The sequence below is a fragment of the Ctenocephalides felis genome, unplaced genomic scaffold (genome assembly GCF_003426905.1).
Source record: "Ctenocephalides felis isolate EL2017-DRISC unplaced genomic scaffold, ASM342690v1 CF-g0.4_SCAFFOLD_01170, whole genome shotgun sequence".
Classification (NCBI taxonomy): Eukaryota; Metazoa; Arthropoda; class Insecta; order Siphonaptera; family Pulicidae; genus Ctenocephalides; species Ctenocephalides felis.
The window spans coordinates 45,359,972-45,375,143 of record NW_020537324.1 but is presented as its reverse complement, the minus strand read 5'-3'; the positions used below and the strand labels follow the sequence as shown (position 1 = coordinate 45,375,143).

The 15,172-nt window shown below is 29.5% G+C and overlaps 1 protein-coding gene across 1 annotated transcript; it reads left to right on the top strand.

Moving 5' to 3' along the window:
• Positions 1–11,110: 11,110 nt before the first annotated feature.
• On the top strand, positions 11,111–14,046 carry LOC113367935 (prostatic acid phosphatase-like). Its single transcript, XM_026609506.1, has 7 exons — positions 11,111–11,367; positions 11,439–11,534; positions 11,595–11,713; positions 12,219–12,336; positions 12,637–12,949; positions 13,107–13,309; positions 13,824–14,046. Exons 1-7 carry the CDS (start codon positions 11,197–11,199, stop codon positions 13,986–13,988), a joined length of 1,185 nt encoding a protein of 394 aa, XP_026465291.1. The 5' UTR covers positions 11,111–11,196; the 3' UTR covers positions 13,989–14,046.
• The last annotated feature ends 1,126 nt before the right edge of the window (positions 14,047–15,172 follow it).

Here is a 15,172-nt window from a genome sequence, read left to right as displayed (position 1 = left end):
CTTAGCCAATCGTCGCACAAAACTGATAAATGATAGTCCTCGTCGAGATACATCGAATGGCTTTTAAATTTGTGAAATCGGCCCAGCCGTTTTCAAGAAAACGTCGATTTACGGCAAAAAATCTGTTCACACACACACACACATACAAACACACACACACTTTTTCCAAATTTGGTCTCATTCGATTCAGAATGACTTGAAACGTCGAGAAAACATAAAATTAGCGAATCGGATTTTTTGATGAAAACATAAACTTCTCCTTCGGGAAGTTAAAAATGAATAAATTTTTAGAAAAATAGGTGGCCAATATCTCAAAACCAAGCAAAGTTAAGAAATGTTTAATAACAATATTTGAAAATAGATGAATACAGACTTTTATCTAGAAAGAGATAAACGCTATAAGGAGATAAACGGCGATATTTGAAAATCCATAATAGAAGTATTTTCTTTAGTTGTTAAATGTTTCAGTTGTAATCACTGTTGTTTAGCTTATTAGTCCTTAATATTATTTTTAAGTATACGTTATGGCACGATGCCATGCACCGCAAGATAATGGATCGAATCAGATGCCTCATTCTCGCAAAAACCGATTTTCTATTTTCTGCACTTTTTGTTCTGCATCTGCTAAAAGACACACATATGAACACATCCATTTTTTAAAGTATGCTAAAACGTTTATAAACCTCTGAAACATAAAAATATGCTAAAATTTGCATTGTCGGCTTTTGGACGATTACTATCCCAGACAGCACAAGACATGCCAGGGAATGTCCCACTTGTCCTCACAATCTCCTAATATCGCGATATCCTATGAATATCCTATGAATATGCAACGGGACGTCTCAAAACCAAAGGACTCGAGCAGGTATAACGCACGGTTCAAGAACATGTCGTTCTCGTACGCGCACGGCTTGAGACCTCTAAACGTATATGTTTGTCCCTTTCTCTTTCGTCGCGTCGGCTGTAGGAATGGGGCGTCCTTTAAGGTTTAAGCGTTATCAATAGACGCTATATGTGGAATTATCATAGTTTTTGAGTAATTGAGTAATAATAGTGAAAATTTTATTTGTTTTATATAATTATATGAGCGTGTGTTATAAATAATTAATATTATTTATCAAAATACTCTAAAATTGAGTAATAATAGTGGAAATTTTATGTGTTCTATATAATTATATGTGCGTGTGTGTTATAAATATTGCAGCAACATATTGAAAGGGGGGCAGATATAAACGAAGCTTTCTGTGTACTGTTATTTGAAATACTATGTTACTAGTACAAATAGAATTTTTAATTTAATGCTGACATTTCTACCCTGCCAGCTTATCCAGCAGCCATGCCTAATTTTGTATCAAATGCTGTGTTTGAAAGAGAATTAACAAAGAAGAAATGCTCTCCACTATGTTTGTTGGAGGAGCTTCAACTTATGGAGGCTATTCTTCTGAGCAAAGATATCAAAATACAATTGGTAATCAAAAGTTTATATAGATTTATTTTTATTTGTTAACTTTATCATATACTAAACAAACTTTCTCTTTATATTCTGTATTTAGCCATCAGAGTCCAGCTATGAAAATCCATTTTTGATGATGGTTTGGACAAAGAATTTTGCTAGGGACGAGGAAAGGGCAAAAATAAATTTTGTGATCTAGTGCCTTGCGATGTCATCACAGGTAATTTATATATCTTATACTTATGATGTGTTGTAAATTATGAATTAAACTAATATATAATTAATTCCAGGAATTGCTTTGAAAAATTTGCCGCATGAGACATGGTTTACTGTTTCAGAGGCTGCAAAAAGCTGGCTGCGACGTGCCAATAAATATTATACAAGGTATTTTTGTGAGATGTGTACTATATGTTTTTCCTATTTACAAAAAAATCATGATTATTGACTGGTTAGTTGTATCAATGTTAGTGCAAAATTTGTGCTGTGTACACATTTTTAGATGTAAAAAACCAAGTTTAATATTCACTCGTAATAACATCAAATTGTGTCGATATATTTGGAATTAGAGATTATTTTATAAATCTCTGTCTATTTTGATTGATGTATCGCTCTTAAAGAACTTACTCATATATATATATATATATATATATATATATATATATATATATAAATAAATATATATATATATATATATATATATATGCATTTATTCATTTGTTTTCTATTTCAGGAGAGAAAATCAACCATAAACTAGGATTGAATGCCGAATTAATTATATTTTTAATATTGTAAAATAAGTTATTTTGAATTAAAGTTGTATATATTAAATTTTGTTATAAAATTATCTCAGGATTTTGTTATTTTGTAATAAAAGTTTACTTTGTGAAATTGTGTTCTTTTATTTTATTTTTAATCCAAATTTATTTTTCATCTAAAAAGTAAAAAACAATTCCATAATTATATCCTATTCATGTCCGGTTTATGTCCGGAATATCCCGCGCGGGATATCCTACAGAACGTCCCATAGGTGCGACATATTAACATGTTTCGGATAAGATCAGGATAAGCGGGATATCCGTAAGGCTATCGCAGGGACAATGAATGTCCGCGCGTGGATATCCTGTGGACGTTTTCCAGGATGTCTTGTGTTGTCTGGGATAACTTACCCTTCGGGAAATTAATTAATGGCTATTCCAACGAAATATTAGATACAGTGTTATATTTGTCAAAACTATGCCGATTAAATTTATATTTTGCATTGGTTGAGTATTGTAGACAGCGCCCTGGCTGTCCCATTAAGAGCCGCCTATAGTATAAAAAAGAACAGAATACAAACTTTAGAATAATAGTAAAACAACACATATTTCTATAATTAGGAATCAACTGGGACTTTTTGATGTAGTACATTTAGTTGCTTGGACAGTATAATTACTTACAAGTCAAATGGTGCCTGCCCTACTTTTTGATAAGTGTATTTGAAACATATTAATTAAAAAACGCATTGATTAGTTTTTAGTAAAAACTAAAACTTCATTTTCAAATTAAACTGTTAATTTTTCTTATTAAATATCTAAAAATGTATTTTTATTGATTAAGTCGATTATTTTCACTTATCGGGAAGTTCGTGCAACTTGTCTTAATGCAAAATGTTAGTTACGACTAGTTAGTGTGTTTTTGATTGTATTCTTAATATATTTGAAAGGATGTGTATAAAATTTTAACATGCAGATATGAGGGTAATTGTACTGCGTCTCATGTATTCAGAGTTTATTGCCGTGGCCCGTCGGTCTCATGTTACTATACTTAACGGCTACCCCATTTGATTATATTGAGCGCACCATCTCAGAAACTCCGAAATAACAGCGTAAATCATTGGGTGCGTATTTAGTTCAATATTCTTTATGAAAGAAGCTTGATTTTGGTAATTGGAAAGTACATGTGTTTCAATGTATAGTTGGTTTGTGATACTTGTGTATAGAAATTATGTCTAAAAAGAAATTTTCAGACCAACATGAATTATCCATATAATTGATAAATACATAAATACAATATAGCGATACAATTCCGTTTTTTTAGTTTTTTTGCAATACTCTTTTCTTGGCACGTGCTCTTCTAATTGACTGTTTAAAAAAATTCCGACGATTATTATAATTTTTTGCTATCGATGGATATCATGGTCTTATAGATCATACTAAAATATTATGGCCCTACAACAGTCGTTTAATTTTGAAAATTCATTAAAGTTTGAAAAAAGTATGATCATAATTTATTACTTAACCAAAGTATTATTTTATGTTACTTATGATCATAGTTTTTTTATAAAGTCTACGTGTATGTACGAGGTCTGTTCAAAAAGTACCCGGAATTTTCGTTTTTTCAAAAAAATATTTATTTATTCGTCTACATTAATGTGGTCCCCTTCAAAGTAGTCCCCCCCAGATATAATACACTTACGCCAGCGTTTTTTCCAATTTTCGAAGCACCCTTGATATTCACTTTTTGATATGTCCTTGACCACTCTCAGCGATTTTCTTCAATCGAGGAAAACCGCCGTCCTTTCATGGGTCTCTTCAACTTTGGAAATAGGAAAAAGTCACACGGAGCCATATCTGGTGAATTTTTGCACTTTGCAACACTTTATTTCATTTTTTACGCAAAATTTAATACAAATTCTTTGACTTTTCAATTCTTCCATTGTAAAAATCGCCGAGCTCAGAAAAACACGTCGAACCTTAGCGACTACCACAGACAAAGTAAACAGTGAATATAGCTGAAAATTTCATCATACTTTAGGGGCATGTATACCAACACAATAAAAAAAAAATTTGACAATCAGACACTCCAAACCCGCGAAATTTAATTATTAGTAATTCCGGGTACTTTTTGAACACACCTCGTATGTGTATGTATTTATGCACTTATATGTGAATGTGCATATATGCGAATGTATGTATATGTATGCGTATTATATGAGTACATATGTATGTCTATCTGTATGTAAGTAGATGTGTATGTATGTGTATATGTATGTATATATATACGAGTATATGTGTGTATATATATATGTGTGTATATGTATATAGATATAAATATATAAGTTATGAATTAGCAACAATATTATAAAACTGTATAAAGCCGATTGGCGTATAAATAAATAAATAAATAAATAATTTGTAACCAAACGCCGCTGTTGTAATGTGATAAGTCAAAATTTGAATTTCCCAATGTTAAAAGCCATTGGAATAAATACGATAGGGAGGAGTCGCGATTAGGTTTGCAAGAAAATTGGCCAAGCCGTTAAAAATTAGAAATGACTTTAGAATTAGTAAAATAGTAAGTGAGCAGTTTTCAAATCTTCGCTAATTGTATAAAAAAATACCATTAATTTAAATAATTAGATAATATCAAAGACTACGTACATGATAGATGTAATCGTGCAGTTAAAAATGCCACTTTTAACTTGTTATTATATTACTTATATTACCTTCAGTATAAGAAACACTTTTTTTGCAAAATGAATCCGATCCAGTTTCCTTTTTGTTCAGAATCGTGCTCAGTACAGTTCCTTCTTCGGACACTTTTCTCAGAATTTTTTCATTGCTCATCTTGTTTGATCATTTTATCTTCTCCATTCGCGATGAGCACTAAATTTTAAAAACCTTCAGATTATTTTTGTCGGCCTTTCTCGGAGTTCCAGACATAACTATTTATTAGTCTTCCGCACGTCGAGGCTCAATTTCTTCGTCAGTAGCTTTCATTATTTCGTGAATGCCGCTTGCAATACTTGATGATTCCTTTCGTGCAGAATCCATCTCTGGTCAGGATGCTTCCCAAATATTTGAAATAGCACATATCTTCCAATTCTAGATATCCTACCAATATCTTTAGTAGCTATCTCGTTTCGATATTCTCATCACTTTTGATTTGTCCATGTTGATCCGCATCTTCTAACTACTTAGAATATTCTGCTCATCATGTTTTGTAGCTTAATTTCAGTTTTTATTATTATTACGAAATCATTTGAGTACTTCATTATGGTGATTCTTCAATCTCCAATAAAAAAATCTCCAGCCCTTTCGAATATTTCGTTGACGAGTCATTTCAATAAGATCGGTGACACACTCTTCTACCTATTTCGTGGCTGCTTGTATTTTTCTGGTTTACTCAAACCTTTACTATTTGTCACATGTACAGTCTCTGGTCTGGACCAGCCTGCGGTCTCTCTAATCTTGAACAAGATGAACAATCCGACAAATTGTTGTGCTGAAAGCTGTGTGTAGTGTATGTATCTAAGCCAAAATCAAACCTTTAGTCGATATCTTTTTAAAAACAGTATACCGATTTCATAATTTTTTAAATCCATTTGATAAAATTGGATAGAAATTCACATGATTAGATTTACACGACGATCAGCAGCGTTTCATCATAATTAGCAGATAAGTGCAAAAAAAAATTTTGTCCGCGTTTTAGCTAAAAATTCGGAACCAATTTTAAATTCTTAAAGTTGTTCAAAAAATATAATTCGGAAAATGCGCTGATTAGATTTTAGTAAAGAGCAGCTTGGCCGTTTTTTCTAACAAAAACTCATTTACTATTTTTATAACATATACATATAATATTATCATTACTAATGTAGCAAGATAAATTACCCCTGTTTTCTCCTATGGATATGTTACTGTTTCTAGCAGTTCTATAATTGAAAAGATTATCCTGCAGATCTGGCTGGTAATAATGCTAACAAAATTTATTGTTAGATATATTAATATAAAAATACTATAATAAGTAATTTTTTGCTTACTTATATGATGAGCATAACTTGCACCAAAGCTGTGCCTCCCTCAGGTAACACTGGGCTCAGCCTCAACTTCATCATGATTCATTGTTCGAACTCGCTTCTGCACCGTCCCCAAATTCATATCTGATGTCATGTGCGACTTCAAGCTTACTCCTCCTTCTCACTGCCCCTTGAAAAGTTTAATCAAAATCGTTAAAATAAGTTAAAAAATCAATAACGAAGGAATTACCTAAAATATAACCAAGATCATTGTTTCCAACCAGGTTACGACCCACCTTTACATTTTTAAAAACGTTATGGCCCCATGATGACCCTTTTATACAAAATTTTCAACCTTCTAAACCCTTATTTTGATCTTTAAGATATATAAATGATAATTTTGAAGAAGAATTTAATATTAAATTGTTATCAAAACATCATATATTTAAAATTTTAAACCATGTAATAACTAGTGGTATCATAATTAAGGCAAATTACTGTAACATTTCGTAATGTAAAATTTTGAATTCATTTTTATTTCTTTAGATTTTTTTCAAAGCGCCTTGTAGCTGTTTAAAAGAAATTATCGAAGCGCGTAAGCGCCGCGTCGTTGTCTTCCGATTAGACATTATAAATCTTCATATAGAACTATTATAAAACACATAGAAATGTAAACAACATTTATACTTAAGTATTAAAATATGTATAAAATGTTTGATGATTTGATGTGCATATGTCTAATGTAATAATCGCGAAAAAATCAAAAATAAAATTTTTTATATATCTTTACGGTTCAGGGGTTTCGGATCATTTTGGCATCCCTTAGAAAAAAAATGATGAGTGTGTATGTGTGTGTGTGCGTGCGTGTATGTGTGTATATATGTGCGGATACAATTTTTCGTCGACAATTTCGAGAACACGGATCGAACAATTTGAATAATTTAATCAACATTCGATTCCTATTGATAAAAAGACGTGCTGATTAGTTTTGGGCAAAGGCAGATTTAGCCGTTCCGAAGATACGGGGCAAAAAGAGCCAAAAATGGTAATTCAATTTTTGAGAGAACTGACAGTCCGATTTGAATGATTCGTAAAATATTTTTCAATGTTTTACAATGAAATATTTTTCATGTGAATCGCAGATACCTACCTATCTTTAACAAACGCACTAATCGGCACAAACCAATATCGCTAGACAATAATAACCAATGATTGGTCATCTATCTACCAAACAAACATTTTAAAATCGATTCAGAATTTTTGGCTAAAACGAGGACAAACAAATTTGTAATATTTGTCAAATTTAAAGAAACGGTTCGGCCCGTTCGGCCTATCGGTGCTCAAAACTAATCAACGCAAGTCCTTTGGCCTTTAAAATTTTGATCGGTGCAGCCGCTTTTAAGATAACTTCGACGAAAAGTCAAATTTCGGCTCACATACACATACATACTTTTTCCAATTTTAGTCGCAAACAGTTTAGAATGACTTGAAAAAACGAGAATATATAAATATTGTAAGATTTTTTCGGGGAGTTAATAAAGTAAACTAGTTGGTATTGGTATTTTGCCTTGAGGCAAGTTACATGCACTTTCCGATATGTGTAAATAATCGACTTAATCAATTAAAAATAAATTAGTTTGCAAATGATTGAAAGTATTCCGAGTGGATTTATTGCACATAATTGAAAACGAATAAACACATTAACTCGAAGTATTTACTAAAAGCAAATTTTCAAAATTCAACAATTTTTATAATTGAACCAGTTTTCACAGGACTTTAATGGTTTAGTAGTACGTTCATTAAGACCAAGTACTCATCGTCTTATACCAAGTAATTCGTCTAATTTTAATTTTAACAAACGTCAAAAAAACCACTCATTTTCTCAAATTTAGATGAATTTTCAAAACTTCATGTCGTAAGGCCGCAATATTTCAGTAAGTTCTATAAAACCATGATATATATCAACAAAAAAAGTTCCATAAAAATCGGCTTAAATTTTTTTTTCAACAGTTAATTACAGGAAAACGGCTCGTTAGATTTTCACTTAAAACTAATCAGTATCATTCCCAACTAATACTTTTCGAACAGTTTAAGATTTTTAACTTCCAGTAGGGTAAGTTATTGAAATCGTCCAAAAATCGAAATTGAAAATTTTTGCATTTCTCGATGTTTTGAAGGTTTCTGAACATTTTGGCATCACCTCAGAAAAAATGGATGCGTGTGTGTGTCTGTATGTGTGAATGTGTGTGTTTTGTGTGTCCGCATTTTTTCGTTCATGTTTTCGGGCGCACGGATCAACCGATTTGAATAGTTCAAAAAACATTCGATTCCTATTGATAGAGAGATGTGCTGATTAGTTTTTGGCAAGGGCAGGTCCAGCAGTTACAGAGATAAAGAGCAAAGAGTGCAGAAAATAGAACTCGATATTTTGAGAGAACGGAGCATCCGATTTGAATGATCTAAAATACATTCAATTAGTAATGATTGGGAGAACTGTTTATTAGTTTTTGGCAAAGGCAGGCCCAGCCATTTCGAAAATACAGAGCTAAATGTGCAAAAAATGGCAGTTTTTGAGAAAACTAAGCGTCCGATTTAAATGATTCAAAGAACTTTCTGCTTGTTTTAACAAAATAATTGATTTTGGAAAAAAAAATGTTTCAAATTTTTTTTTCCTTTTTTTGTGTATATCGAAAATAATTCAGATTTTATTTTTAATTTTGACTAAAGTTCTAATTAGAACTAGTATACACGTATTAATATACTTTATAAACAAATAATTTCAACTTTTGCAATTTAGTTTATATAATTCTTACATATTCTTAAATATTAGACAATGTTACAATAATAATCTATTTGAAAACATTTAATATTCCTCGAACATTTTGTTACGGTACGGGAAGTTCCAGCAATTTGCCTTAAGGCACGATGCCATACATAGATAAATAAGCATAATAATAATGATGCCATACACCCCACTAGTTTAAAATCGATTCGGTAGTATGAGCTTAAATGTGAACGGAAAGTTTAACACTTTTTATCAAATATCAAAAAACGGCTTGACAGATCGTCGGACAAAACTGACAAAACGATAGTCCTCATTGAGACACCACAAATGGTTTTTAAATTTCTGAAATCGGTTCAGGCGTTTTTGAGCAAACGTCGATGAAAGGTCTAATTTTGACAAAAGCCAAAAAAACGATACTAATTTTTGCAAACTTTGACGAATTTTTAAAGCTAAACGAGTTGTCGTAGGGCCATAATATTTTAGTATGATCTAGAAGACTATGGTATCTACCGTCAAAAAAATAATAGTAAAAATCGTCGAAAAAAAATTTAAAATTCATTTATCATACCTTCAAAATTTGTTGTTGAAGAGAGCCTTTATACTTTATCTATGATGGAGCCCGAAATAGTCTGTTCGTTATCTAGATCAGGGCTACTTAAAGTGGGGGTCGCGACCCCCAGGGGGGTCGCTAGACTACTAGAAAGGGGTCGCAAAGATCTGATACTTTTCAATAATTATAAACAAAATTTTAAAATTAGTATTATTAGGCCGACTATTTTCACGGCTTATGGCTTCTCAAGCTATGCTATTTGGCCAATATTTTTGATAAAATCAATGATAAGAATTTATCTATGCAGGGAGTCAGCGTTAATATGTTTATGGTAAAAAATAAATTTGAGGCCTTTGTTAAAATAATTCTTATATGGAAAAACAGAGTAGAAAGTGTATCGCTCGCTCGAAATGTTTCCATTTACTGACGAGTATATAATTAGTAACAATATGTTAAAAAAGATACTCCTATAACAAAAATTATAGTTAATCATTTGAAGAATATGGAAGTTTACATGCATAGGTATTTTCTCAATGATATCGATACACAACAATGGATTTGCAATCCATTTTCAATTGAAATGGAAGAAATTAATTTTTCAAACTTAAAAGCACTAGAAGAATTTACCGAATTAACAATAAGTGATACTACCTTGTGACTCAGATTTTTTCAAGTGTCTGCGCATGAATTTTGGATTGAAATCAAATCAGAATATTCCCTACTATCAGAAATGGCGATAAACAAATTACTGCCATTTTGTGCACCATATTTATGTGAATCAGCCTCTTCTACATTAACTTACATAAAGTCAAAATACCGTTCAACTTTAATATATGTTGAAAATTTATTACGATCTGCACTAACTTAAATTGAGCCTAAATTTGATTATTTGTGTAAAAATAAACAATCACATTTATCACATTAATATTGTTTGATGTTAATAATAGGTTTTCATTAAAAAAATGTTACAAAATTTTATTTTTTCTATTGAATATGTAGATATAGTTTCATGTTTTCTTTTAAAGAATTTGTTACAAAAGTTTATTTTTTCTATTGAATGAATAAATAAATAAATAAATATATATACATATATATATATATATATAGTTTTATGTCAACGTTTCCAATCATATATAACATGAATGGAAACATATTCTTCAATCCTTATTTTATTTACATTGTAAAATAGTGCGATAACGGTTAATATATATTTTATTATTTGGAGGAGGGGGTCGTTTAAAATTTCCTAAGCTTGAAGGGGGTCGCTATATAAAAAGTTTAAGAAGCCCTGATCTAGATGATATCTGAATCTGATACATCGCGCGTGTAGTGGACAAGTGGAATGCTTATCAGCGACTGTCAGAATGTTTTGACAGTTTTCATTCAAGCCAGTTTTCAAGTACCAATTCAGTATTATTTGTGATGAATAAATTGAATTGGATGCTTCGGTTCTTAATTTATAGGCGATAAAACCTTATAGATAATGAATTTATCATTATATTTTGTGGTTTCGTTTAGATAATTGTTGTTATATTATATGTGTCGATAACCTCCGAAATGTGATAGCAAAAACTCATTTTTCTAAGAGAAAAATTGATTATGTATTAATATGATTTTGAAGCAACCCTGTTGAAATGTGTAAGAGAGGAATAACAATGGCACAATCTGTTTGTTTATTCAGTTTAATTATTCTCTTAGTAGTATTTGGGTATGTAAGTTTTGCCCTTAATCTAAATATCTCATCTAATGACGACTATAGCTTCAAAGTTGGAACTGCGTCTAATTCTGTTACAATGGTTACACTGGTCAGTGTTCTATATATGCTAATCTTATTATCAGTCCAAATTATTGATGAACATGATCAATTTACTAACAGCTCTTCAGGCATGGTGATAGAAATCCTACGGAAACATATGAAAAGGATCCTCATAAAAATTATACATGGGTTGGTGGTTACGGGGCCTTAACTAAGGTAATATATCTCAATATAAAACATAAATGTAAGTCTATTGTGATTATATTTTATTTACAGAAGGGTATAAAACAAATGTATATGTTAGGTAAAATTATGAATAGACGATATAAACATTTATTGCCAGATGAACCATATAGTAAGACTGTAATTACTGTTGATAGCAGTGCTGCAGATAGGTAAGTTAAATACTTTCTCTGATTATCTTTAATTAATTTTTCAGGTTTATGAAAACTTCATTCTTTGAATATCTTGCTTTTTGTACAATATTAGCTTACATTAAAGCTCTATTTAATCGGTTTAAATTTGAATTTTCTTTAATCGTTAAATTATTATTATTTTAACAACTGATTAACATGCGCATGAAAAGTTAGTAGTAAACTCAAAAAAATTGTAATGTTGCAGATAAGGTTTCAATTCTATATATCTAAAGATAAAGTTTTTATCTTATATTATTCATTATGTTTCATCTATTCTAAATAAATAAACTATGAGCTACCTTTTTTATGTTTTATGTATGTAATTATGAATATTCAAATATATTCATAATTTATTTCTATGTCAAATATAATGCTTCCTATAATTTATTACAATTGCAATATTAAACCTTTCTTATCAATTTTAGTTAAATTATCCCATTTATATTACATGTTGCATTTTGTAATTTTATTTAATTCTATATAGGTGTTTAATGAGCGCTGCATCATTTCTAAGTGCTTTTTGGCCTCCACCGACGGAGTGGATATTGCCAATTGAATGGCAGCCTATACCGATTCATTACAGTTCCAGAACAGAAGATTATGTAAGTTATGTTCTTTAGTATAATAGGAATAATGTATGCTTCTGAAGCAATTTCTGAAAGTATTTCTGATATTTAGTTTCAATAAAATTTCACAGTTTCACATAAAATTGTTTCATTTGGAGAATAAATATAGAAGCTTTAAACAGAAATCAAATTAGCTTTTACTATATAAATATATTTTTTTATATAAATATATTTTATAGATTTTGAATATTTTTCCACTACACCTTTATCGGGAATCCAAATTCTTCTTTATTTTATTTATTTGAAAAAACTATGTTTATACATGTATCTGTTTAGTTATTAGCTCAAAAGAAAAAGTGTGAACGATATGAATCAGAATTAAAAGAAACATACATAAATGAGACATTAGAAGAATCCTTTGATATAAATTTTGATGGATTTTACGACATGCTTACACATCATACTGGGCAAAATGTAACTAATAAGCTGGATGTAGAATTATTATTTAATATTTTGGATATTGAGCACAGTAATGGATTAGAACTTCCTGAATGGACTAATTCATTGTATCCAACAAGACTGTTAAATATTGCAAAGAAAAATCTTCAATTGTTGACAAATACACATTTTATGAAGAGAATTAAAGGAGGTACATAATTTTACACGTTATTTATGTAATGAATAGGAACATTGTGATTTTGTTTTGTTAAACTTTTTGTGGGATATCGTAATTTAATAATGTATGCTTCATATGACAAAAATTTTGTTTTTAACTAATATTAAATTGAACTAATTATGTCTATTAGGTTCTCTTATTGCTAATATGATACAAAAAATGCAATCACATATAAAAAACAGTGAAGGTACTATTGCTGTATACTCTGCGCATGATGTAACCTTAGTAAATTTCTTGAGAGCTCTAGGCTATGATGAATTGCTAAAACCAGATTATGGTGCGACAATTGCCTTAGAGTTGGATCAAGTACCTGGGGTAGCACCCACAGTACAGGTATTTAATTTCATATTACATATTAACTAATTATTTTTAAGCTATAATTATGTGGAAGTCCATACTCAACACATGTTTTCACAATTTCAATAATCTTTTTTTATTATAGTATGATCTAGTAAAATAATAAATAAATAATAAACTTTAATAATACATACTAATTTGATTTAAATAAATTAAATAATGCATGATTTTAATTATTAAATGTTAGATTATTAAAAATTTGAATACAAAAATAATAGCAGATTTTTACTTCAAAATTGATTCAATGAAAATTCTAGTCTTAAAGTTGTATTTTATCCGATATCATCATGATAATTGAGAATAATCTTAATATTTAGTACTTAAAATTTGATATTAAAATTACATCTGTTTGGATTAAAATGCAGAATAACTAATTTGGAACTGAAAGAAAGATATTCCAGATTTTTCCACAATTATGCATCTTAGAGAGAGTAGAATATTTGTTTGTATTTATTATTAAATAATATTAAAACTATAATATTTTCTATAGGTTCTATACTTCAATGATACTCTGACAACAGTACCAACAATAATTCCGATATCATCGTGTTCTGATACAAAACTGTGTACTTTAACCGAATTCATTCATCACCTGGAAGTTGTGACAGACATACTGCCTAGTAATAATTGGAATGATGAGTGTAAAATAACATGAGTGTTTACTGTATTATAAATGTCTTCCAGTATATTTATTATACATCCAGGTGATGATTTAGTTTATTGATTGATTGATGCATATTTAACTATATAAATAAGCATATTGAACCATATGTAATTGAAGTTTAAACACACTATGTATATATATATATATATATTATTTAGGTTTAAAGATCAGGCATCACATAAATAAAAAAATATATGAATGTCGTTTTTTTTAATTTATTTTATATTCACATGTTTCGGCTAACATTCTAGCCTTTACTCAGTGGAACATAATAGGTATCCTAAATTATTGAAAACACATTGCTCCATGGTATTAAAACATGCACTATTGTAAAATCCACTGAAAGGCTAGGATGTTAACTGAAATATGTGGATATAAAGTGAATTTAAAAAAAACATTCATACATATAATGTTTTATTGATTTAAACCTAACTAATTTTATGTAGCAACAAATTCAAGATTATACAAAACTTTGTAGATAGCTAGTTTCTGTGGATAACAATTATTATTTAAGATTCAAATTTTATGAACAAAAATCCGTTTTTTCTTAAAAAATTATTTATTTCATCTACATTTTGAAGATATGGAATGTCTCTTCTTCGGGAAGTATGAAACTAAAAAAAAATCTAAATTAGACCTTCATTAAAAATGAAATTGAATATTTATTGATATTGTATGAATTCTCTTGCAATCTTGAATGATACATGAAAAATTATATATATGTTGAACATCGAACAAAAAAAAACTATGTATATATATATATATATATATATATATTGATATATATATATATATATATATATATGCGCATGCATATATTGTATATATTTAAAGAGCAATAAGTAAAATTATTAAATAAAGTATATTATTGTGATCAAAAAATCTATAGATGTTAAGTATGAATGATATTTAGAAATATTTATTGTAATTATAAAAATTCCAATGCCTAATAATAAGCAATTAAGGTTCAAAACCCACTTATAAAAAAATCTTTGAAACTGCTGTTAATATTTATTATATATAAATACTGTTGAAAGTTGTTACTAAATAATTAGTTTTCGCCTAATTGCCTATTTTAGTAATACTTGTAGTTTGTGATTCCAAATGTGCATTTAATATATTTTTCTGAAGTAATAAAATGCCTTATTAATTCTTGCTCCATATGTTTACTAATT

Excerpts from the sequence above, each read along its gene's own strand:
- LOC113367935 (XM_026609506.1), top strand. The coding sequence starts at position 11,197 with ATGTGTAAGAGAGGAATAACAATGGCACAATCTGTTTGTTTATTCAGT. Across the intron at positions 11,368-11,438 it reads CTGTTACAATGGTTACACTG|CTCTTCAGGCATGGTGATAG; the intron begins GTCAGTGTTCTA and ends ATTTACTAACAG. Across the intron at positions 11,714-12,218 it reads GATAGCAGTGCTGCAGATAG|GTGTTTAATGAGCGCTGCAT; the intron begins GTAAGTTAAATA and ends AATTCTATATAG.